At 47.8% G+C, this 26,670-nt stretch overlaps 1 protein-coding gene across 1 annotated transcript; it reads left to right on the top strand.

Annotated features, from left to right (window-relative positions):
* The first annotated feature begins 17,447 nt into the window (after positions 1-17,447).
* Positions 17,448-22,834, top strand: LOC147717451 (uncharacterized). Its single transcript, XM_086920508.1, has 2 exons — positions 17,448-18,351; positions 21,849-22,834. The coding sequence occupies exons 1-2, from the start codon at positions 17,448-17,450 to the stop codon at positions 22,448-22,450; spliced, it is 1,506 nt and encodes a 501-aa protein (XP_086776634.1). The 3' UTR covers positions 22,451-22,834.
* The last annotated feature ends 3,836 nt before the right edge of the window (positions 22,835-26,670 follow it).

Below are 26,670 nucleotides of genomic sequence, written 5' to 3' on the forward strand. Positions count from 1 at the left end.
CCACCCTTCTTTTCTTACCCTGACTAGTATTTGCTTCTGTCCATTGCCCCTGCCCCCAACTCCATTGCCCCCTCCCTGCCATCACCCCACCCTCCTCATCCCCACTCTAGCATGGCCGCGACAAGTGCAGATGCAGATGCTTGGCCCTGAACAAAACTGCGTCCTACTCCCACCTGTCTCCCCTCCCCATAGTTACCTTCCTGCCCTGGCCCCCCCTTTCCCTCCTCCCTAGACCTGTGGCCCTTGCCTCACTATGCAAAGAACCCCCTTTTGCCAAGTATGCATCCAGCTGCCCAACCCTGGCCAGTCCCCTCACTTCGTCATTCCAGGATGAGAAAATATCCAGGCCCTCCCAGGCATGGATGCCCCATGCAGGCTCTAGCTCTGCCGGTATTTCGCCCTCCTCTCCCCCTCTTGGCCCTGAGGCCCGCACTCCCCACCCCCTTGTGGCCTACCCCTTCAACGAATACTTCGGGCCCAACACTCTTGCCCGCCCACTCCTCTGCCCCTACTCCCATATCCTCCTCATAAAACAAGCCCTCATGCCCTTCCGCCTCCCTTCTCCTGTCATAAAGCAGGCCCCATCCTCATCATCGAGCAAGCCCTTGTGCCCTCGCACTCCATCTATGAACTTGAACACTTCAAATATTCTAGCAGTGAGCACCACACTCAACACTCTGACAATGGGGGGTAGGGGAGCAGTCCGTCCAGGGCGGCATGAGCTTTGGGGGCAGTGTCCCCATCTTACCTGCGGCCGCGTGGGGTTGCTGACGTGGAATCGCCAGCACCCCCTTGCTCATACAAGCGACCGCTGGGCAGCAAACGCAGGGACTACCACGGGCAGCACAACGGCTAGCTAGGTCACTGTCTGTATTCTAGTGCATTGCTCTGACAATGTACCTCATTCCTGAACTCCAGCACCTCTTCTATTCTAGTACTGAGAACCACACTCAGAGCTCTGACAATGCACTGCATTCCTAAACGTCAGCACCTCCCCAGTTCTTTTTTTTAATTTCAAAATATTTTATTGCAAATAAATTTTACATATACAAAAACAAACAGTTTGTCTTATTTCTTGGCAGTTTCGACAAATGTGTACTGTTGGCTTAGTGGAGCCCGAGAGAGAAGAAAAGAAGGAAAACCACACTCAGCCTCCCCCAATGCACTGCATTCCTGAACTTCACCACCTCTTCTTGTACTGAGAGGGGGTCAGCACCGCTGCAGTATTGAAAACCACCCTCAGCCTCCGCCAAAGCACCACATTCCTGAACTTCAGCATCTCTTCTAGTACTGAGAACCAGTAGTTGTTGGCTGCCACCTCTGTGATACTCACCTCCTGCGCCTTGCCTCATGCTCCTCTAATCCAGGAACTGCAGGGTCCATAAGCACAGGCTCCCAGACTCCCCTACGGCCAATCTCAGCGCTTCTCAAGAAGAACTGGGATTGGCCTAAGCGGGTTGGAATTCTACTCCAAAGGGGGCTTCAAGCCTGCGCCTGCTGTTCTATCCACCCGGCAATGCAGCTCCGTTTGGGGAGATATCAGTGCGCATGTTGATTTGGCCATCCTGAGGTGGCCAGCCAAATCGACATGCGCACTGACGGCAGTGCCCTATTCCTACCACTCTGCTGCTGATGGCCCCACCCCCAAGACTTGGCTGACGGCTCCGGCTTCTACAGGTAAAATAAAATGAAAATAAAGCAGTTTTATTAATTGCTTTATCATCATTTTAATTTAGGTTTTTGTCTGATTCTTCCAGCACTGGGGCATAACGGAGGTGTTGCCCCTGTGAGAACTACACTCAGAGCTCGGACAATGTACCCTACCCCTGCCCTTCAGCATGGCTGCTGGGGGTCCGTACCGCTGCAGAATTGAAAACCACACTCAGCTTCTGCCAATGCACTGCATCCAGGAACTTGAACACTTCAAATATTTTAGCATTGAGCACCACACGCAACACTCTGACCATGTACCCCTTTCCTGACCCTGTGCGCTACCACTGTGCTGATAACAAGAACCACATATGGCCTTCCAGTATTGAGAAACATGCTCAACGCTTGGTCAATCAATCAATCAATCAGAGCATTTGTAGAGCGTGCTACTCACCGTGAGGGTCTCAAGGTGCTAAGGGGGCGGTGGGGTAGGCAGCTACTGGTCGAACAGCCATGTCTTGAGGTGTCTCCTGAAGATCAGCAGGTCCTGGGTCATATGTAGGGAGGGAGGGGAGGGTGTTCCACGTCCTTGCGGCTTGGTGAATGTATCTGATTGTAGGTATTGAGCACCCATGCCCCTGTGCACTCGGAACCCCCTCCACGCTCAGCGGTTGTATCCCAAAATGGTTCTACAGCTGTTCATGCTTTCTGTGGCTGAGAAGCTCACCCTGCTTGGTCAGCGCACCTCGACTTCTCCTTCACATAGTTCTATTGATGCAAAACAGTTGTATACCCCTCCTCATAAGAGCTAAACTAATTCAGCTCTTTCATTGTTTCTCTACCCCTGCATAGTCTGGGGAGGACGCTCACATGCAGCCCTGCCAATGTACATCAATCCTGACCAGTGTCTACAGATGCCATTGAATATAGAGTTCCAATGGACCTGCTCTGCAGCTCGTCGTATTCGCACAGCCTACGACACCCTTAGTTTCTGACAGACACCCACCAAGGCACCTCAGAGTGGTCCTGCAGTACTGAAAGAAACCGTCCTTTGAATCTTGTTTGCCCCCACCCCGGGATCCTATCTATCCTCAGTGGGCCCAGAGGTGTGAGGGGCACTTTGCACCCTCTGCACAACGGTGCTTTTATATTCAACAAAGAGCGGCGTTTTGCCTTGCTGTAGGGCCCATGGCACTCGCTAAACACCGGACAATACCATACCAGGCGCCTGTCCATTCTCTCTAGTGCCTGCCATCCCATGCTTGTCCTTCCCCATTCACCCCCAAAACATTTTGCACCTCTTCTCTATAATGAAAACCCTACTACAAATCCTTGTGCGCCTAGTTTAGACATGTAACACTCTCTGCCATCCCAACATGGAGGTCCATAGCTATGGCACTCTCGTAATGTACCTCAATGATGAGTTTCCACTGCTGTGTCAATGAAAAACCCTGCACACTATTTTGCCAAGGCACCCTAATGCTGACACGCACACCCTCCATGGCTATTAATCCGGTACTGTGGCCAATGGCAGTCTGCCAGTTCACCTCAATGTAGCACTGCACAGTCACCTGCTGTTCCTCTGCAACTACCTCACCTGATTCGGCCAAATATACTGTCATGTGATTATATTAGGCCCGAGCAGGAACACCACCATTTTACATGCTCTAGTCTTTTGGTTGCCTTCTTTCTTAAACACAATGACATTTAACACGCATTTTATTGCGACCCTGTGCAGGATAATGTTCTCTGAAACAGTATTGCTTACATTTCCACTTCGTAGACACATTATCACAATATCATGAACATTCTGTACAAGGGCTAAGTTCACCATGCATAATGTTGTTGTTATTATTGTCCGTTCGGCGATAGAGCTATGACAATAGAATCAACAATAGCGGTCTAGTTTTAATAGATAAATGTGACCATGATTCATCTGATTTTGTAACTGACCCATTGTGCTGATTTGTATCTAACTGCAATTTTAAGCTGCCTGACTTTGAACATGTTGATGACTGCTCTTCAATGTATTTGTTTTATTTGCATTGTTTTATGTTGATTTCTTTTCAATAAAAAACAGATTTGTTAAAAAAAACAACAGTAGCTGCCTGGCTGAGATTTCGGATTGGCAACTTAGGTGATGTTTATTGTATAAATGACATCACTTTCTTGTATAGTTAGAGGAGCATTTCACTGACACTACGGGTTCGCTACGTGCCGGAATTCCAGCCCCGCTGATTCCTGTTTACCTCTGCGAGGAAGGATGCCCAACTCTCTACCAAGACGGGCACCCTTATGACACTTATCCATATGTAATGGGGAGTTAGATCACCCTACAGGGATTTTGCAAATTCACCCACTCTAAACACACTAGGTTAGGTAGCACTAGGTAGGAGTGCAATATACTACAGTACTTATTTGCCAGCATATATTCACTGTAATAGCACAATGGTTGAACTGTTTATCTTTACCTCCATTTTCATAATGCTAATTACGTTATTCTGTTTCCTTCTATTGATTATTGCAGTGCACGTATTTTACTCTCGGAACACAATGCTTCAATAAATATTGAAACACCTTGCTGAGTATTTCTTGTGTATCTCTTTGGGTATGCATAAGTAACCAATTGGAATGGTTAGATCTGTTACCACAATTTCCTTGAGGAGTCAGGGTTGTCATGTTCTTAGTTTGCACAATCCATGTGTTACCTTGTTAGAGGTACAGATGGTGTACTGTGAACTAGTAGGACTTAGGCCAACATATTCTGAGGGTGTTCTCAAAATTAGTCTAGCACAATCCTGAGGTTTATGTTGTACAACAAACGTGCAGTTTTACGTAGGAGAGTATAAGCAATATGACATAGAACCACCAACATTCTAGCTAGGGTTTTTATTTAATGGATCGTCAAAGTAGTTTACTATTGTATACCCAAAGACCTCTACTCAGCTATTAACAGGAGACATCCAAGGTGTTAGGGAAAGATTCTCCTCAGCTGAGTAGTCAACCACTTATGTATTGACTGTAGGCTGTTCAAGTTTGGAACTTTCAAAGGATCACCCCATAGAGGTACCCTCTTTCAAATCCACATATTTATATAGCTGACGACAAAAGAACAATTAACATACTAGCTACTGCAGACATGTGGTTGCTCAGTTGCACCAACAATGTAGACTGCCCAATATGGATTGAGATATTACCTTCTTGGTTGAAGTTTACAAAGCATTCTGGAGAAAAGTATTCTATTTGTGGGTCACATTCCCAGCAGCAAATGAATGAACAACACTTTTTCATGGTTACACTGCGGCTGCAGTTCTTAATAACTACATAGCTTATGAGGCACTAGAAATACCACGAACATACTAAGAACCCCAAAATTGGTTTGAAGACCCCCTACCACACACCACATATGAAATTAGACTAGGTTCCCATAGCAATGAGGGCGCAACATGGCCAGTTTTAGCCAGTTACACACCATTTCCAGACATAACATATCTGACCGCGTCATAACTTTGTACATTGTACACAAGACTAGTCAGAATATATAGATGTCTGACACAGTTCGTCTTGTGAACAATGACAGAAAATACTGCAAGGGCTGCGCACGCTGCACATCCACAATTGGCTACACCAGGAATTAGTCCAGTTATCATTAATGCAGTCATGGATAAAATTTCCACCAGACGGTAGGAAATCCCATTCTGGATTGCACAAAAAACAAATTAGCTTGAAGCAGTGTTTTTCTGTAAGGGACATCAGGAAAAACACAGAATTCTCACAATATACTTGCCAATGGGGAGAGCTCCCCCAGTGGAAGACATTGCCACTTGGGGAACAGTGTTTGCTGCAGTATATAACAGAACACATGGTTCACCCTCATTAGCTGTTTTGCCAGAACTGTTTAAACAGGTCCAAAATTTGTACCGGGCAGCCCCTGCCCTGGGTTTGGGGATGGAGCTGATGGGCAACTTTGCCACAGTTTCTGCCCTAATGTTAAGTAACATTAAGGGGGGAGCAGCAGCATTGGCTATACACCAGCAACTCACATATTTGGCTCTGGGAGAACAAGAGCACAAATTACCTAAAATTATCGAAGAATACCTATGCAACAGGAGGTGGAGATCATTTGGAAGTCAGACCTAGCAAACCACAGATTAAAGAGTAATTCTGAAAAGGATAACTTGAAGCAAGCACCCAAATCTTCTAAGAAGAAGTAGGATATTAAGAAAAATAAAGAAAAGACCACAGCACGGGTTGGGTGAAAAACGCTATTATTTGCATAAACGAAATAATATTAAAACACCTGCCAGGTATCAATGTACTGATACACATTCCTCTTGTTGCTTTCAGGAGTCATCCGTAAAATGCTAGAAGAAAGGTGGATGGTGAGAGCGCAGATGGGAGGAATACATGAAATCGAAGAAGAACTCACAACGCTCTTCTGACATTATGATAAAAAAGGATGATAAACTTAAACAGTCCAAGTCTCAATTGAAAAAGAAGAAGGTAGTTGGGCTTAAAGTCAAGCATGCCATGTATATTGATAACACTGCTTCTGAGCTGGGAGTGGGCTCTGACAGCGCGTCAGAAGTCACAATAGCTTGCTGAAGCCTCAAGGATTGTCTGGGAGCAGTAGCATTGAGTGACTATATCCAAGTAGAAACCCCAGATAAGATAGCGGGTGTCCTACATCGATCATAGGAAATACAACAACATTCTCTTGGCTCAAAAAGATTGGTCGCCAGAATTTGTATCAAGAACTGCCTACAGGGAGAAACAGTAATTTTACCTTCTTTCTCCACCCTTGTTCCAGAATCAGTTACACATTAATTCGCCAAGGCGTGGGCATTAGTGCAAGCTCCAGCTTTATACCGCTACCATGGTGGAGAAGTGTGGCTCAATGGTTAGAGCGGCAGACCCTGATGCAGAGGTCTAGCCCGGGACCAGGGTTCAATTCCCTGCCTCGGCGGGTCTTGGGCTCAAAATTCCACAGACCTGATAATTCTCGCCTCGGTGCCTATTCCAATCATGGAGTCCCACTCTGCAACTCTGGGCAATAGCTTGCTTAATCTCCACAATGGCCCCCACAACGCTAAGGATGCCAGGCCTCCACCTTGGGGGTGCCCAGGAGTGGACGCCTCACAGGGAAAGCCAGGATGATTACCACAGTGGTATTCGTACAAGCGCCTTGAGACCCTTGCGGGTGAGTAGTGCTCTATACAAGAATCAATTTACAATTTATGTGGGGTGGGTTGACGGTTCCCCTTATCACATAATAGCGTGGTATAGTATAACATAGCATAGTATTATATTATATAGTATAGTATAGTATAGTATAGAATAGGATAGCATAGTATAGTATTTATAGAGCACATAGCGACCCAGAGGCATCCCAGCGCTTAGAGAAATAAGGAGCACAGTAAGATTGAGACCAGGAGGAATGGTGTTTTTAGATAGGACATATCCTACAACAATGAGATGTATCTATGCTATATAACTAAGGGTACAGTCAATGTGAAAATGAAATGAATTTGTTTTTTGCAAACACCATCCAAAGCCCAGACATTTATGTAATAATTATTTTGTAACAAATATGATTTTAAATATAGCTGATGACAAACAAAATGCTATATGATAAACTTATTTGATCTGATCTGACCGTTTACGTTGAACTGTATTCAGTACATATATTTTTCCTAGTGATGATATACAGAATTTGTCAATACATTTTTTCATTCTGTTAGCCTATAATTGACCAATAATGTGGTATTCTTGATGATTGATGATTCCTCCATGAATTTCGATAGATTTCCGTTCCCGTTTTTTTAAATCAATTGATCAGTACCAGGAAGGGGTACTGTTTTGTATAAATGTCATGTATATCACCTTTTAATACACGTGAGAATCTGTAAATTTTATTGATTTGTGAACTTTTTAATTTTTCTTGTACAATAATTGAACATTTACTGTTTTAACGTAGGGGGTTCTTACCTGCAATAAATGGTTTGGTCCTGATGATGGTCTTCATGACGGCAGCAATATAGACCGAAACGTCGACAGTCACATCATCTCCATCAACACTGCACTGGCACAAGCATACAACCACTGCTAATTAATTTGTTTGGTTGTTTTGCCATAAAGCACTGGAGTTGATGTTTAAGTTTTGAACTGAAGTGTTTATGTCATCTATACCTCTGTTCATCACTTCTTTGCTTTTTATTGTGTCTCCCCATATCTTAATTTGTGATTTAAATTCACTGAATCTACATAAATTTTTTTGATGAACATACTTTCAGCTTTCTCCGTGTTTCCTTCTCCTTCCAATGACTGATTCCTGTTTTTTTAAACTTTCTACAAATGTGATATTCTGTTGATACACTGGAGTGTGATAATATTTATACGACTCCCAAAGTGAGTGATTATTTTCCAATAATTAAGTCCCTTGTAGCACCTTTTGACCTGAGAGATCAGGAGGGGTCAATCATCTCAGAGGTCACAGTTGAAAGAGCCAAGTTTTAATGGCTTTGTGGAAGCACATCTCATTGTCCAGACACCTAATGACCATGGGGAGACATTTCCAAAGCTTAGCAACATTGAACCAAAAGGAGCGCCCTCCTTTTCTGTCTCTTTGAACTCCAGGAACAGTGACCAGATGCAGGTTGGATGAGTGAGGGTATATTCCCCGGTCGTGACAACGTCCAACATCTGCCTGCCAAGCCTCCCGACCTCGGACCCTGCTCTCCTTGAAGAGGAGATAACAGAAGATCAAATAATAAGAGCAATACATGAGCTGAACTAGGGCAAGGCTGTTGGCCCTAACAGGGTGCCAATTGAGCTATACAAACTAGTGGTCCAGAAACTGGCTCCTCATATGTTAAAGATGTTTAAGGATAGCGGGCTGCAAGGCTCGTTCCCAGAGACCAGAGGTTGGCCACCATAGTGGCCATCCGTAAAGAGGGCAAACCGCCCTCTGATTGCCCCTCTTACAGGCCAATATCAATCCTCAATGCTGAGGTTAAGATGTTGGCCAAGGCTTTGGCTTCCTGCCTGACCAAGGTGATTGCGAAACTGGTCCACTAGGACCAGTTGGGCTTTATGCCCTATCGAAACACCGCCCTTCACGTGAGATGTCTTCATGGCATGCTAAGCCAAGCACCTAATCTACAGGAGCACGCACTGGTGCTCTCAATGGACGCCAGGCATTTGATTTGGTGGAGTCGGCCTATATGTTTAAGGTGCTGTCTAGACTGGACTTTGGCCTTCACTTCATACGTTGAATGCAGCTTTTGTACGCTCATCTGTTGGCGCAGGTGAGGGTAAATGGAGGGACATCCGCTGAATTTAGGCTCTTGGGAGGTACTAGACAGGGCTGCAAGTTGTTGCCCTTAATCTTTGCCCAAGCTCTACATCCCTTGGCAGCCTGGATCAGGCAGGATCCACTGGTCTGCAGTCTGCGATGGACTGATCACTGGGAGGATAAAATATCTTTATAGCTGGATGATGTACTGCTTTATGTGACAGATCCTGAAAACATGCTGAACAGGTTAATGCAGATCATTATCATCTTCTGCCGTTACTTAGGATATGCAATTATGTGGAGAAAATCCCAAGTATACAAACTACAGGGACGGCTGCCACAATTACCTTGCGACTATGCAGCGGATAGTCTATGAGGGGTTCCACTACCTCTGGAGTTATGTAACAATGGATCCTGACTTGTTCTTTTGCAGTAAACTGCTGCCACCACTACGGAGATTGAAACGAGTTGGTCAACATTGGAAGTCCCTGACTTTGTCGCTCCTAGCCAGAGTAGCTCTTTTAATGATGATGTCCCTGCTATGTTTCCTCTATGTCCTGCAAAACATGCCATATCCTGTACATAACTTACATTTTAAGAAACTAGAGGGTGAGTGTTGGACCTGATACCCGTCAGGTAGTGTTTCCCTAAAACGTTTGCTTTTTCTGCATAAGTTTTGCTGATTCTCTTGTGTGGTCTCTGGGTTCTGGGCACTTTCCCACTGTAAATGCAGTGTGAATGTGCATGTACCCTTCCCTACTCATGTTGGGAAGTGGCGCTGACTCAGTGTTCTGAAACATGGGCCGTTCGACCATCGCGGACCGGTGTATGCACACATGCAGCTACCGTTTTTAAAAACCACTAAAACTGTGTTTCCCGTGTGAGCACTTCTCGAGCGCTTCAAGTGGGAAGATCAATTTCCCTCACTGAACGCCACCACCCACGTGACTCTGGGCCACGCCCCTCCCATGTAGCCACGCCCACTGCCGGAAGCATAAAACACGGCGCTGAGCTTGCAGCCGGTTTGCTGACCTACTACCCTGAGGCGGAAGCCGGGGTTTGTCGCTCCTAAACTGTTTTAAATTGTATTGAGCACACTGTTTTCTTGTTTATTTTAAAAACCACTAAAACTGTGTTTCCCGTGTGAGCACTTCTCGAGCGCTTCAAGTGGGAAGATCAATTTCCCTCACTGAACGCCACCACCCACGTGACTCTGGGCCACGCCCCTCCCATGTAGCCACGCTCACTCCCGGAAGCATAAAACACGGCGCTGAGCTTGCAGCCGGTTTGCTGACCTACTACCCTGAGGCGGAAGCCGGGGTTTGTCGCTCCTAAACTGTTTTAAATTGTATTGAGCACACTGTTTTCTTGTTTATTTTAAAAACCACTAAAACTGTGTTTCCCGTGTGAGCACTTCTCGAGCGCTTCAAGTGGGAAGATCAATTTCCCTCACTGAACGCCACCACCCACGTGACTCTGGGCCACGCCCCTCCCATGTAGCCACGCCCACTCCCGGAAGCATAAAACACGGCGCTGAGCTTGCAGCCGGTTTGCTGACCTACTACTGAGGCGGAAGCCGGGGTTTGTCGCTCCTAAACTGTTTTAAATTGTATTGAGCACACTGTTTTCTTGTTTATTTTAAAAACCACTAAAACTGTGTTTCCCGTGTGAGCACTTCTCGAGCGCTTCAAGTGGGAAGATCAATTTCCCTCACTGAACGCCACCACCCACGTGACTCTGGGCCACGCCCCTCCCATGTAGCCACGCCTACTCCCGGAAGCATAAAACACGGCGCTGAGCTTGCAGCCGGTTTGCTGACCTACTACCCTGAGGCGGAAGCCGGGGTTTGTCGCTCCTAAACTGTTTTAAATTGTATTGAGCACACTGTTTTCTTGTTTATTTTAAAAACCACTAAAACTGTGTTTCCCGTGTGAGCACTTCTCGAGCGCTTCAAGTGGGAAGATCAATTTCCCTCACTGAACGCCACCACCCACGTGACTCTGGGCCACGCCCCTCCCATGTAGCCACGCCCACTCCACATCCTCTTCACCATGCTCACTCCTCGAAAGCGCAGCGGTCGAGCGCAGCGGGCACACCATCAGCACGCCGAAGACACGCCAAAGACTAGCCCGTCTGCGCCCGTCCGCGCCAGGACGTCGCCCCAAGCCCAAGGAGACATTAAAGAAGGTTACTATAGATACTCTAAAAATTAGCTACTGTCTCTGAACCAAAGACATGTAAACTGTACTAAATTCAGCCTTAACTGCAATAACTCCCTTGCCGTGTGCCCGTGTGGATTTCATGCGCCTATACTCACACTTCCACCGTCGTGCAAATCCCCCCCTGTAACCCTTAGACTAGGTCATTTGAATGTCAGGTCCCTTCCAAAACACCATCTAGAAATCTTCGAGTTGCTATCCAACCAAACCTGTGACGTTCTATTTGTTACAGAAACATGGTTGAAGGAGGACATGGACTCCATCATAAACTTAGCAACCCCTAAGGGATATACCGCGTACACCCTAAATAGACATTCCAGAGGAGGTGGGATAGCAATGATTGCTAAAAGCCATCTTACGTGCACCTTCACTAACCTAGTAATAGAGGACTGTGAAAGTGCTCAGTATCACATCAAAGTTAACCCCCAACTCACCCTTATGGGTCTCCTGATCTACAGACCCCCGGGCGCGGATGCTAACTTTATAAAGTCTCTCTTGGAGAATGTCTGTTCCCTAGTCATCAAAACCGCCAATTTCTCCATCATTGGAGACTTAAACATCCATTTTGACTCGGTCACAGACAACAAGATCAACTCCCTGATTGCTGACCTTGCTGCTTTACAGCTCTGCCAACTCGTGAAGGGTCCCACACACAGCGGTCTGCACCTTCTCGACCCAGTTTTCTCTAACTTGGATAACCTGAAAGTCCATTCTCCCATCCCCATGACCTGGACAGATCACTACCTAGTAACTATGGATTTACCCGCTAGTAGTGACCTTTCTACCATTCCCACCCACCAGGTCTTGAAAAGACCTTGGAAAAAACTCCGCTTGGAAGATCTCCACACTCTCCTTACTGCAGACCCCTCTATTTCCAGCGACGATCCCCATTTAGACTACGACTGTTTCTGCAACCGGATAACAAAAGCTCTAGACTCATTAATACCAGCTAAACTAACTAAACCACGAACCCATGAATCTAGCCCCTGGTTTAATAACGAGCTCACCTTGCTCAGAAAAGAGCTAAAAAAAGCAGAACGCAAATGGAGAAAGGACTACGACCCCACGCTAAAAAGCATTTATTGCCAGCTTCAAAAAAGCTACCATCGTAACATATGTAGGATCAGGGCGGCATACTATGCATCGGAAATTCAGAACAGTCACAATGCCTCTAAAACCATCTTTCGCATAATGAAAGAGCTGAGTGCAAAAAAAACTGTAAAAAACATCAATACCTCCCCTGACCTATGCGATAATCTGGCCACCTTCTTTATGGACAAAATTTAAAAAATCTACAACACGTTTACAACTGTGCCCCATAATTTACCCATCGCCGATTCTCATGGACCTAAACTTTCTGTTATTCCACCCATTAGCCATGACAACTATCTGAAAGTCGGCGCCAAAATCAAATCCGGCTCTCCCGCCGATCCTTTAAAACCTGAATTCTTCAGAGAAGCTGGTGAGCACGTTCTGGGCCCACTCAGAGCCATCACCAACTCGTCCTTCCTTACGGCCAACATCCCCACCACCTGGAAACAAGCATGGGTCTCACCTATTATAAAAAAACCCTCACTTGACCATAGCCTCCCGGAGAATTTCAGGCCCATCTCCCTGCTCCCCTGGCCTGCCAAGGTGGCAGAAGCCTATGTCAATTCCATCCTGACCAACTTCCTAATGTCTAACTCCATTCTAGACAGGTCTCAACATGGATTCCGAGCTGGGCACAGTACCGAGACTGCACTCCTTAGCGTCATTGAACATCTTCGGACCATACTGGACGCAGGAGGAAAGGCAGCACTGATTCTTTTAGATCTCAGTGCTGCCTTTGATACAATTTCACACAAGGTACTGCTGTCCAGACTTGAGGAAGTAGGAGTTGTAGACCAGGCCCTCGACTGGTTTAGGGCCTTCCTTGCCGACAGATCCTTTAGGGTCTCTACCCCACCCTTCATTTCGAAGGAATGCCCCGTTGAACAAGGAGTTCCTCAGGGGTCGGCTCTTAGCCCGACCCTGTTCAATGTATATGTCCTCCCACTGGCAGAGGTAGCTAGGAAACATGGACTCACATTGGTGTCCTACGCTGACGACACCCAGCTGGTGGTGGCTCTAAAAGACGATAATGGCCTGAGTGCCATGAACTTTAGGCAAACCCTCAGTGACATCACCAGCTGGATGTCAGCAAACTACCTCCAATTAAACGCCGGTAAAACGGAGGTTCTGCTTCTAAGCAAAGACATTTCGGTCTGGGGCAATAATTGGTGGCCTGAAACCTTAGACCAACCGCCTGTCCCCAAGAAGGTGGTAAAAAACCTAGGAGTTTGGGTGGACTCTGCTCTGAACTTTACCCACCACACAAAAATAGTCGCCGCCACATGTTTCGGGATTCTTCGAAACCTTCGGCCCATCCTAAAATTCTTCGACCACCAAACCCGCCAAGTGATAGTACAGTCGGCTATTTTATCACGGCTGGACTACGCTAGTTCACTTCTGCTGGGAACTAACGTAGCTGAGAAAATGAGACTACAAAGAGTCCAAAACGCCGCTGCAAGAGCTCTTACAGGGCTACCCCGGCACAAATCGGTCTCCTCCACCCTCAGGAACCTACACTGGCTACCTGTTGAAAAGAGGATTCATTTTAAAACTCTCTGTCTTGCTTTTAAAATTTTGAAACTCTCCTCACCACCTATGTTATGTTCTCTGCTCTCACCCTACGTCCCTAGGCGGTCCCTTCGGTCAGAACTTGGTCATTATCCCCCGCATCAAGTTATCCAGAATGGGCGGCCGCTCGTTTGGATACTTAGCCGCCAAACTTTGGAATGGACTTCCAGCCCAAATCCGCGCAATGAATGACCTTTCATCCTTTCGCAAAGCTATAAAAACCCACCTTTTTAACTAGTTATGTTATATTCACCTCTGGACTTCCTGCAATTCTATCTTGCTGTCCTTTGGACATAGGCAGCTAGCGCCGGGACGCCCCTTGGCTGGGGCAGCCGTGCGCTATACAAGCACATCTAACATAACATAACATACCGTGATTAAACTCATGAGCCGCCTGCAAGGGGAGGTCTCTTGCTTTTTGGCCAGTTTCTGAGGGTCCAGATGCATTGCTCCAGTAGAGAAGCATTTGAGGTACATTCTGCAAAATTGGAAGAACAACTCTGTGAAAAGAAGTACCCCAAGAAGATTATTCGCCAATCGAAGAAGCGAGCATCGAATAACAATCGTGAGGCCCTTCTCGAAGTGGCATTACCCAAAGAAAAATCTAATAGACTTACGTTTGTGAATACTTTTAATACAAGGTCCAACCAGGTCCAAAAAAATGTTCAGAAACACTGGTCGATTTTGAACACTGGGGGAGACAGTTTACCAATGTCACTCTTTGCTTTTAAGAGAGGGCAAAACATAAAAGACAGACTTGTGCACACCAGACCAAAGATGAGACCGACGAGACAAGTTGGTACCCTTTGGGATCTCCCGCCAGTAGAAGGCCACCATCCTTGTGGGATGTGCTCAGTTTGTCCACAGACCTGCAAATCTTCATCGGTAGACATTGGTACAGGCAGACCAATATCAACAACGAAAATTCACTAACTGTAGTAGTGATAACCTCATATATCTCATTACATGCCAATGCCAAAAACGATACGTGGGCATGACTACAAGAAAAATAAAAGTTCGGATTTCTGAACATAAAAGCACAGTACGATGCCGCAAACAGGCGACTCGCTTGACATCCCATTTTTTGGAAGCCGGCCATGGTCCTAATGATTTCATGGGACAGTGCTCGAACAGCCCTTTTTACCTGACCACTGCCCCGATGTGAGTAAATTTCTTTTTAAGAAAGAACAGAAGTGGGTTTATAAATTAAATAGCGACAAGGAAGGACTGAATGAACCAATACCCTGGATGTCGCTGTAAATGTCCCTGTTTCTTATCAATGAAATACGACCGAGATACAGTTAACACTCAGCTCTGTCACTATATAAACATCTTGAAACATGCTTGGAAGATACCATTGAGTTAAACATCTGGCAAAATATGCCCTGTCTATTATCCCATAGGGGCATGTTTGATTTTTGTTTTGCGCGTCCGGTATTTTATGATCTTTATCCAGAAGCTCCACACCCCCTGGGCTTGATGGTTATATAGTAACGTACAATATCTAAGTGACAAGCGAGTCAGAGTTACAATTCTTTTTGCTCTGAAACGTGAAAATATCCTATGTACCAACAAACACGTGTGAACTGAGGGGTTTCGTTGCTATAACTGTGTCAGGCACTGCGCACGGCAATGGGATGATTAGTGTGAGCATATGTTATTCCCATGTTGCACCGGCCTGGTGTAGCTGGTCTGTATAAACGAAAAAGAACAGAGCATCGCGCGTGGCAATGAGATGATTAGTGTGAGCATATATTTCCCATGTTGCACCAGCCTGGTATTGCTGGCCTATAAAGATATATATGGCAAAAAAGAACAGATCATAGCGCGACCGGATTTGGCAACTCAACAGTTTGAGACGAGAGCGAGTGTTACTAACAATGTCCGTTTCCTGATCAGAATGCGAAACAACATAATCGCATTAAGAGGTGTTTAGAAGAGATAACACGGCGAGTTGTTTGTTCTGACTACATTTCCCAGTTCCCTAGACCAGGTGATACCGTTGAGGGGGTCACGTGTCCGGAAAGAAGGGGGGCTTGGGGGAGGGAGCCGACCGCCGGGAGGTCTCCTCCCCCGGGCGGTTTGGGAGGGCTGCGAGGGGTTTTTACATTGGAAGTAGCCAGAAGTTTCTAGATTTGGGCTGGTCTAGTAGGACCAGTATAGCCCAATTATAAATTCCCCTATCTCCGCCTCCCAGCCACCATTTTAGGTTTGGTGACCTGGTGGCTAGGAGGGCTTGTAGCTTTTTTGTCGGAGTTTATTTGTAGCTTTGTGTAAATTGGTGTACTTACTTCGTTGACATGGAGGATTACCGCGTTTTGGAAGCCATGCGCCTCTTGTCCGAGGCGGGTCGCATGGATTTGCTGGTCGGAGGGGGGCAGGCGCGCCCCCAGCGCCAGGCCTCTGCTGGCGTATCGGCGGCGGTGCTGGCGTGTTCCTCGCCCAAGAAACGGCGCTCGGGCCAGGTAAGCGAACGGGGCCGGTCCCGCACGAGGAAACCGGCCCCTTCCTTGCAGGCGCGTGTGGCGGCAGGGGAGGGGGGAGCGCCGGTGCATGGCAGCGCTCCTGGGATCGCTTTTACGGAGGCGCGTTCGGCGCCTTTGGTTATCCCGCAATGTCAGGTGGGGGCGGGAGGTGCTCCGGCGGAGGAGCATAGGTCCCCAAGGCAACCGGGTCAAGCGCCTGACGCGCTTCCGTTGTCTTCAGCGGGGCGGGTGGTACGAGGCTTCGAAGCTGAAGCGCTCGCGTCGGTTTCTTCGGTGATGGCCAAGCGGGGGAGGGGGGGGCGGAGAGGGAGTAAGAAACGCTCCGCTTCTGACCCAGTGGGGGAGCGCAGAGTAGAGTCAGAGCTTGTTGTATCTGCGCGAGGGAAGCGCAGGGGTTCTGTGCAGTTGGGAGTGTGTCATGGGGCCTCTCAGCAGCACTATATGCCGGACTTGAATGTGGAGCCGAGTTTGGTGGCAGAGACACAGCTTAATATTGTCCCAGGCGCTAGAATGTTGCTGACACCTTCGAACCTTGCTGTAGCAGGTATGGATGTGGCTGATATTAGGGCTTCTAGCCAGCTTGTTACAGGTGGGTTGGGAAGTCATGTTTGTATGGAGTCTCATGCTGGCCAGGTTCTTTTTGCACAGGATGTTGTTAATACTCATGGGGATGTGGACAGTAATGTGGGCAGCCCGTTATTATTCTCTACCCCTGGTTCTTATGTGGGTGTTGCTTTGTCTGTTGGAGAGGGATCCAGAGGAGAAGGTGAGTGGGCCCAGATGGGTGAAAGTAATTCCATGACTGGTGAGGTGTTGGGCCAGGACTCGGTAAGGTCAGGGGCTGTTGTGTTTCCTGGTTTGCAGGAGGGGAATGTCCGTTTACGGAGGGATGACAGGAGATTGTCACAAGGGGGTCATGGAGCTTTTCATGGTGAGAGTCGGGGGTCTGCACCTGCGCATGGCCCAGGTTTGGGGGGATTGGGTAGGGCGGTAGGGGATGATTTTGTGGGGTTGGTTCACCCTGGTGTGAGGTTTACAGGGGCTGTGGGTTTCTCAAATACGTTGTTGGAGCGTGAAGGGTTGTCCAGGCAGGTGATTGGAGGGCCTGTACATGGAGATGCTAGAGGTCCTTATATCATGTTCGGTTCTCCTGGATGGGAGCATTTTGGTACAGCAGGTTTGGCGCAGCGTGGTCTTCACAAGGATATTGAGGGCCTCACGAGAGGTGTGGGGATCCCTTTACAGGCCCCTTCTTCAGCGGCAGCGGGCGCTAACTTGGATGAGAGTGATGAGGAAGAGATGATAGGCGACTCTCCGGTTAGGGAAGTGCCATTGAAGGGTTGCATTAGGGGACGTTCTTTGGAGAGGTGTCAGGGGTCGTTTGTTGATGCTAATTTACGGAGGTCAAGGTCTGTTTCGAGTGTTGCTTTTAGGGACCCTAGCACACCAGTCCAAACTTTTTCTTTTCAGGATAGGAATAGGGGCGGCGATCCAGACTTGGCAGGGCGCGGTCCAGTCCACTTTCGCCAAGGGGAAGCGACGAGAATGCCTAGCGCGGCCCTCTCTGTTCCACCGAGGGATCCCGCCGCGGCCAGCACACGAGGGTCTGGCGTGACCCCGCTGGCCCCAACGAGTAGCAGGTATAGGTGGCAGGCCTTGCCGGCGGCTATGGAGCTGCAGAGTCAACACGCAGGGAGGTACAGGCGTGTACAGCCTGCTCCCCCTCATGGAGTTCAAAAATCTTTGAAATGTAAAGTTGTTGATACCGGGTTGGGTAAGACCCGTGGTGAGTTGTTTCACACCAGTGTGGATTCAGAGGTGTTGGACTACGATGAAGAGAGTCCTGAAGAAGGTGAACTGCGGGATACAGAGGGGGGGGTGCCCTCTCATGCTTCTCATAGTGTTTTACAGGCTCCAGTGGTCCAGAGTACAGTGCAAGGGAGAAGAGAGCACGGCCCATCGGGTAGGGCGCCTCGCAGACCGGATGCATTGACTTCGGCGCCACGGGCGGAGCCATCGAGAGTGGTCTCTCTGTTGCCAGGTGAGCAATCAGCCACACAGGCCAAACCTATAATGGTGTCTGTGGGTACTGGTGGTGACACAGAAATAGATGTTGGTGCTAGCCGTTTGGTCAAAGGTCGTTATGTACAAGACACTGCTGTTGGTACTGATGATGTGGTAGAAGTTACAAACAAAGTTGAAAGTGGTGTTATGGCTGGTGCTTCCAGCAAAGTTAAAGAGCCAGTGGCCAGTAAGGAGTTAAAGATCAAAAAATTGCCTTATATGGGGGTTACGAAACCTTTAGGGGCTCATTTAATGTTAAGCACCAAGGAACGCATTTGGAATGGTGAGTATGTGGAACTCCTTAAGCTACTGCACCGGGAAGTCCGGTCTAAAGAGGGATCTAAAGAGGAGGAATTTGAACTGGCTAAACGGCCTAGAGTGCCTTTGAATATTGAAAACTGGACAGCGGCATTCTTGATTTATGCCAGTGTATATTGCGAAAAGTTCCCTGAGCGCAGCGTGTCCCTTTTTAAATACATGGACGTCATTCGTAAGGCACAGATCACCGGGGGTGGTTTTGCTTGGTCTCAGTATGATGAGGAATTTAGGGCCAGGATGGCTTGGGATCCTGAGGCTAAGTGGGGGGAGCTGGATAATGACTTGTGGCAACATACAATGGGGTCAGCGTCAGGGGGGAAGACTATTTTCACGGCTAGTGGTTTGCCATTAGTTTACCGCCCCTTTCAGGGGAAGCCCACCCGGGGAGGGGTGGGGGTCAATGCAACCATGCAATCAGGGTCTGGTTTCTGTTGGGAATTTAACAGGGGCTCCTGCATCAGAGAATATTGTAAATTTAAACATGAGTGCTCAGGTTGTGGTAGGAAACATCCGTTGTCCAAATGTTGGGACAATCAACCCTCTGAGAGCCCCAAAGGGAAGCAAACAGGTTCAGGAACTTCAAGTACGACCTCACAGTTTTCAGGGGGAAGGGGATACAGAGGTGCTAAGGGTGCTGGGTCCAAGGGCTCGTACACCAGTTAAATTAGAGAGGCTGCGCATTGCTTTGCAGGATTACGAAGAAGAGTCAGCGAAACTTACACTATTGGAAGGTTTTCAGTTTGGTTTCCGACTAGGTTACCTGGGCTCTCGGGAACGTAGGTGGTCTGCCAATTTAAAATCAGCTTCTGAACATGCCACAGTAGTACAAGACAAACTTAATAAGGAAGTACATGAAGGGAGGATGGCTGGCCCGTTTCATGATTGGCCGATCCTTAACTTGATTGTTTCACCAATTGGAGTTGTCCCGAAGAAGGAGCCGGGACAGTTTAGATTGATTCAACACTTGTCATGGCCTGAAGGGTCGTCTGTTAACGATTTTATTGACCCAGAGGCAGTGTCTGTCTCTTATTCTTCGGTTGACGTGGCCATGTCACTGGTTGTGACTGCGGGCGCAGCCGCTGAAATGGCTAAGTGTGACATCAAGTCTGCTTTCCGGCTGTTGCCTGTCCATCCGGACGATTGGAGCCTTTTAGGTATACAATTTGCTGGTAACTGGTACGTGGACAAGGCTCTGCCAATGGGCTGCTCCATATCATGTGCTTTGTTTGAGTGTTTTAGTACTTTTTTGCAATGGTATTTTTCACATCAGTCCGGTCATTCACTTGTAACACACTATCTCGATGATTTTTTCTTTGTCGGATCCCCGGGCTCCGCGGAGTGCCAGAAAGCTCTGGACACATTCCAAGGGCTCATGGAGGATCTGGGAGTCCCTTTGGCTCCCGAGAAAACAATGGGCCCTGCCACTGTCCTCTCCTTTTTGGGTATTGAAATAGATTCGGTGGTTATGTCAGCTCGTCTGCCCGAGGACAAAAGAGTCAACATGGTTGAATTACTGGATGTGATGTTGGCAAAGAGAAAAGTGTTGGTGAAAGAGATTCAAGTGCTTTTGGGCCATTTGAATTTTGCCTGCAGAGTGGTGAGAGCGGGCAGGACTTTTTGTAGAAGACTGGGCAGGGCTTTGGCAGGTCATCAATTGCCTCACCATCGTGTTCGTCTGTCTGCTGGGGTTAAGGAGGACTTGAGAATGTGGAAGTTTTTCCTGAATTCTTTCAACGGTGTTCCCTTGGTCAGAGATGTTGACTTTCAGTGGGATGTACAAATGTTTTCGGATGCTGCTGGCAGTGATGGTTTTGGGCTCTTTTGGAATGGCAAATGGTGTGCAGAACGTTGGCCGGATGAATGGTTGAATGGTGGTCGTAGCATCACTTTCCTGGAAATGTTCCCTTTATTGGTTGCCTTGACTCTGTGGGGGGAGGAATTGGCACACAAGAAAGTGCTGTTTCGTGTGGATAACATGGCTGTTGTGGAGATAGTGAATCGCCAATCGGCCAGGGACGAGCAAGTGTTGAAACTTATGAGAGTTTTCGTCCTGGGTTGTCTGAAACACGATATTCATTTTCGTGCCTTACACATTCCTGGCGTGGACAATGACATTGCGGATGCTCTGTCTCGTTCACAGTGGGGGAGATTCCGTGGACTGGCAAGGGACGCAGACAGATCCCCGACTCCGATGCCGAGTCATCTGTGGCACGTCGGCGAGGTCGGGTCATACAACTGGTGGTAGGTTCTTTGTCTGTGTCTACGCGTTCTGCGTATTCCCTGGCATGGAAGGAATTCTTGGAATCTGGTGCTGTCAGAAGGGAGGATCTGTCGCGTCGGTCAGATGATGTTGTTAATTTCATACTGGACCTCATGGATAAGGGTTTAACCAAAGTAACCATTGCTGGGAAACTGGCGGGGATTGCTTTCATGGGGAAGTTGTTGTGGGGCTATCCTCCATCAGCGGGGGAACTTGGTAGGAGGATGCTGGAGGGTTGGGCCAGGGAGCAAGGGCACGTTGGAAGATCCAGAGCCCCCTTATCTTGGCAAGTTCTTGCCAGATTAATCACAGTTTTGCCTTTAGTTTGTTCGGATGATTTTGAGGCATGTGTTTTCTCTATGCTGATGGTGTTCATGTTTTTTGGAGCCTTCAGAGTATCAGAGTTGCTGGGGTCGAAATATAAGTGTGGATTGTTTTGGAAGGACGTTTTTTGTTATGATGAGGGAGTTCACGTCTGGTTGGCCAGTTCTAAAACTGATCAGACAGGTAGGGGGAAAGGCGTGTGGTTGCAGGCACGTGCTCCGAAGCTTACTTGCCCTCTAATGCTGGCGCAGCGCTGGCGTTCATTAGGTGGGGGTGGGGATGAAGCCCTTGTTTTCCGACATATCAATGGTAACCCTGTAACAACTTATCAATTGCGAATGGTTTTGCGCAAAGCTTTACAGCACATAGGTCTTGATGGCAATCTCTATGGTACTCACTCTTTCCGAATAGGTGCAGCCACTGAGGCTTTTAATAGAGGTTGGTCCGAGAGGGATATTATGCGTTTGGGGCGCTGGTCTTCCAACTGCTTCCAGCGTTATGTGAGGAGCTCTGCTGAGGAGGCGCAGGCGTCGTCCTCCTTCACATGATTCTAACTCTTTTTTCTTTTTCAGGATCCGTTGCTGGGCCTCGCTCCTCTGTGTTAACGGTCTGGATAGTGGGGCATTCCTTTGTCAAGTGGGCCAGAGTCCAGGCAGCGAAGAGTTATTTTGGAGATCTCCTTGGTTTCAATGACCGAATGTTTAACGTACTCTGGAAGGGTAAAGGCGGGATGCTCTGGAGAGAGTTAATCCCTTGTTTGAACAACAACATGGTGGGCGGTTTATGCCCAGATATTTTAGTTATTCATTTGGGAGAAAATGACCTTTGTGCCACAAAAGGTGTAGTTTTGCTACGAGCTATGAAACGTGATTTAGGCCTTATTAAGGACATGTGGGCTGGGTGCCATGTTTTTTGGACAGAGTTGATTCCCCGTAGGATATGGAGAGGTGCTGTGAACCCCAGGGCTGTCGATCGGGCTAGGAAGAAGGTTAATTCAGAGGTGTCTCGTTGCTGTAGGAGCCTTGGTTTCAGCAGAATTTCACACAGGGACATTAAGTTTGAGTCTGTTGAGTTTTTTAGGGATGATGGAGTTCATTTGTCCCGTGTGGGCATGGATCTCTACTTGTTGGAGCTCCGTGAGGTCTTATCCCGGGCTTTGGCTATGCAGCGTTGATTTTCTTGTTTCTCTTTCGCTTCGCGGTTGGGGGGCAGAAAGGGAGGCGTGTCTTCCCCGCCTACCTTTCTGGGTGGCGGTGTTTTTGTGTATCGTTAAGGTTTTAGGCAGATTGCGGGTTGAGTATTAGTTCAAGTATTTCTTTGACAAGTGCTGGGGTAGGTTGGTCATGGTTTGACCGTTCAGTTTGGTGAGGGGGGTAGCTGCAGGAGTGCAGGGTCAGGCAGGGTTTATGGTTATGGAGGACCTGACCGTTGTTATTGCAATTGTGGTTTGACGAATAAAGTTTTAACGTTGACGTATGTTTGATTAATGACGAAATGTTTTATTGATGACGTAATGTTTATTTATGACGTAATGTTATAATGCTGTTATATTGCTTATTGATGTATTGTTGGGAGGGGGAGGGCTCAAATGTTTTAGGGGTGGGGGAGGGTCCGGGGGGCTGAAGTTTGTAGTTATTTATTTATTTAGTGAGGTTTAGTTTTGTAAGGCGTTGCCAAGGTTTGTATTTGTAATGTGCACCTGTGTCTTAATAAAGCGGCCTTTTACACACACAAACAACTTTTGGTCTACTTTTCTCCCACCCCTCGCCCTCCCTCCCAAGGGGGGCTTGGGGGAGGGAGCCGACCGCCGGGAGGTCTCCTCCCCCGGGCGGTTTGGGAGGGCTGCGAGGGGTTTTTACATTGGAAGTAGCCAGAAGTTTCTAGATTTGGGCTGGTCTAGTAGGACCAGTATAGCCCAATTATAAATTCCCCTATCTCCGCCTCCCAGCCACCATTTTAGGTTTGGTGACCTGGTGGCTAGGAGGGCTTGTAGCTTTTTTGTCCCACCCTCCCTCCCTCTTTTTGCATTAATTTTCCTTTTTTCCCCTCGCGGCCTCGTTTTTTCCCAATTTTGGTATTTTTGTTCAAATTTTTCTTTTTAAGGAAAAGGCTGTTTTGTGGGCCACCGGTGTGCAGGGTGTTTTTTCTTGTATTTGTATCCGTCGCTAGACACAGGTGCTGTGCGGTGTTTTTGTGTATCGTTAAGGTTTTAGGCAGATTGCGGGTTGAGTATTAGTTCAAGTATTTCTTTGACAAGTGCTGGGGTAGGTTGGTCATGGTTTGACCGTTCAGTTTGGTGAGGGGGGTAGCTGCAGGAGTGCAGGGTCAGGCAGGGTTTATGGTTATGGAGGACCTGACCGTTGTTATTGCAATTGTGGTTTGACGAATAAAGTTTTAACGTTGACGTATGTTTGATTAATGACGAAATGTTTTATTGATGACGTAATGTTTATTTATGACGTAATGTTATAATGCTGTTATATTGCTTATTGATGTATTGTTGGGAGGGGGAGGGCTCAAATGTTTTAGGGGTGGGGGAGGGTCCGGGGGGCTGAAGTTTGTAGTTATTTATTTATTTAGTGAGGTTTAGTTTTGTAAGGCGTTGCCAAGGTTTGTATTTGTAATGTGCACCTGTGTCTTAATAAAGCGGCCTTTTACACACACAAACAACTTTTGGTCTACTTTTCTCCCACCCCTCGCCCTCCCTCCCAAAACAAATACGCTACCGCCGTGGAAGTCGGTGCCTCCCCAGACAGCGCAGAGGGACGCTGGGAGACACTGACGGTTAGGTAAGCGTTTGTAGCCTTATCTGAGAGTGATCTATACCCTCATTTTTCTAACACACAAGGGGGTTGCTATAATAATGAGGCATAAGCAATATTCGATAGCTATTGCTTTTGAGCATAGAGCACTTTGATATGAATGAGACCACTTTTGTTAGGGTGCCAGGATAATCCATATCAATGAGTCAACGCGAGTCAGGCCACTGCGTGCTCTTTTGGCGCCAGTGTATTTTTATTAAGATCGAGCGCTTGGACTACACGGTCGTTGACACTTTGAAGACCGAGGATATCGTAGTTAAACTCTGATGTAGGATGTATAACTCTTGCTGTTCCGCCATTACACGGAACAGCAAGATAAATCAAATGGGGGTTGAGGATTACCATTGAAGACCCGCATTTCACTCACTTATGCTCGGACTCTATGTTATCAAGTTGCTTATGATTCCATGTAAAAAGTGAGCATAGAGATTAGGGGCCCGATGTAGGTGGCCGTTTCAGGCCATTTACCGACCGGTTACGGCCGATTTCGGACGTTTCCGACCGGTAAATGGCCAATCGGTATGTAGGGGCCTAAATCCAAGGCCACATGTAGGTAAATCTACATTTACAGAATCGGTAAAATTACCGATTCGGTAAAATACCGAATCGGTAATTTTACCGATTCTGTAAATTCCAAATGTAGGTGGGACTCTTCTGAGTCCCAAAGGCCTTAACGAATCGGTATTTTACCATGAAATCCAACTTCATGGTAAAATACCGATTCCGGTGTGCATGCACATGTGTGCATGCACACCTATGTCATGTGACAGGCAGACCTGCCCTTAGGGCAGGTATGCCTGCCACATGGCACCTGTGCCTGTTTTGGGGGTGCCAGAGGGTGTCAAAGTGACACCCCCTGCACCCTTGTGAATTCTTTAATTACCGATTTGGTAAATACCGAATCGGTAATGCCTATTCATTCCTATGGGCTTCAAAGCCCATAGGAATGAATGGGCATTACCGATTCGGTATTTACCGAATCGGTAATGAAAGAATTGTTAAGGATTCAGTAACGAATCCAGATGTTGGGACCTACATACCATTTACCGATTTTGAAATACCGAATCGGTACAATTCGGTATTTTAAAATCGGTAAATGGTTTTTACCTACATCTGGCCCTAGGTGTTAAAACACCACCTGCATTAGTCTCATTAAGAATTTACTGAATGTCTTGCATGTTGTTTTTAACCAGAGCGGTGCTCCTCTGTGTGAGAAGTTGGCCCGATATGCAGCGTTCGCTATTCTAGCGACCACTATGTATCGTTCCAAACGACCCTTATGGTGATCGGTTGTAAGTCAACCTTAGACCAGCTATCCTAGTAGCGTGGATACGAGCAGTCTTCGGGCTAAACTCTAGAGGGCGTGTTAAGCCAGCTGTAATACCATCACATACCCCTTGAACACCAAGTGAAAGGACACCACACAAGTGTTATGAAAATAAACAGTATATTTATTAAGAATCACAACAGCCCTGTACTCTTTATGAGGACAGGGTACTAAGCACAGAACAAAAGCTCTTAGAAAATACTTCAAGTGCACAATTTAAAACAAGTGCCCGAGGGCACGGAAAGTTTAGTGGTCTCGGGCGGACCCGATAAGGCAAGTCGGAAGCGAGGGACTCGGGACCCTAGAGTAAGGGGGCTATGCAGGCACCGAAATGCCGAAGTTACCTAGCCACGAGGGCTGCGGCTGCACAAGTCTTACAGGCGTCGGGGGTCTTCGCTGACGAGCCAGGAGCCGGAAGAAAAGGAGTTGCTGGCCGGCGACCAGTGATGAATAGTTCGTAGAGATCCAAGCCTGGATCAGTCGTTGATACCTGAAAGCAGAGGGGACCAAGTTCGTACTACTAGCCAGTAGTCAGAGGGTACCAGGAAGGCACCGGATGGCCGTCACCTCGACTAGGTGAGTGGTCGACGCTAGGCTCGGCAGTCTCACGGACCAGGAGGCGTTGTCGGCGACCAGGATGGAGGTGCGAGCTGTCCCACGAAGGTTGATGCTGTCGGCGTCGCTGGGCCCAGGATTGGGGCAACAAGCCTTGGCAGATTTCAGGGCCACGTGGTGGGCCTAAAATGGCGTCTTGAGTGGACCAGGAGGGTCCGGGGTGCTCCTCTTGGAAAAGGGAGCAAGGGCCGATCTGGAGCAACCAGACCAGCAGCGTTGGTTGTCGGATGTCGTCAAAGAAGGGCACAAGCCAGCGGCTAGTGACCAGACAACGTGCTGAGCAGCGAGCAGAAGGGCCCCACGCAGATCGTGGAGATGCTGGGAGACTGCACTTCGGTGCTGGAGCTACTCAGGGTCGGGGCTTCTCGGACCCCAGAGCACTCACCAGAGAATTGCTTCGATGGTCGTGCTGATTAAGAAAGCGTGCAGGTTTTGATGATGGCCGGTCCCTCGAGGTCTCGTCGCACCCACAGATCTCAGCTGAGCTGACGACGTGAGTAGAGGTCAGAGGTGCCAGGGAAGCCGGTTCTCGTCGAGCTGGGCCGTCGGATCCTTGAGGAAGGACTTGCAGCAAACCGCAGAGTTCTTAGATGGTGCCCGCTCCTTAGCCACAAGGGAGAAATCTTGAGA

The sequence above is a fragment of the Lissotriton vulgaris genome, chromosome 5 (genome assembly GCF_964263255.1).
Source record: "Lissotriton vulgaris chromosome 5, aLisVul1.2, whole genome shotgun sequence".
NCBI lineage: Eukaryota > Metazoa > Chordata > Amphibia > Caudata > Salamandridae > Lissotriton > Lissotriton vulgaris.

What these genes read in the sequence shown, in the direction of transcription:
- LOC147717451 (XM_086920508.1), top strand. Translation starts at nt 17,448, where the DNA reads ATGTTCGGTTCTCCTGGATGGGAGCATTTTGGTACAGCAGGTTTGGCG. An exon ending in AGTGGTCTCTCTGTTGCCAG is followed by an intron (nt 18,352 to 21,848) that starts GTGAGCAATCAG and finishes TTTCTTTTTCAG; the next exon opens with GATCCGTTGCTGGGCCTCGC.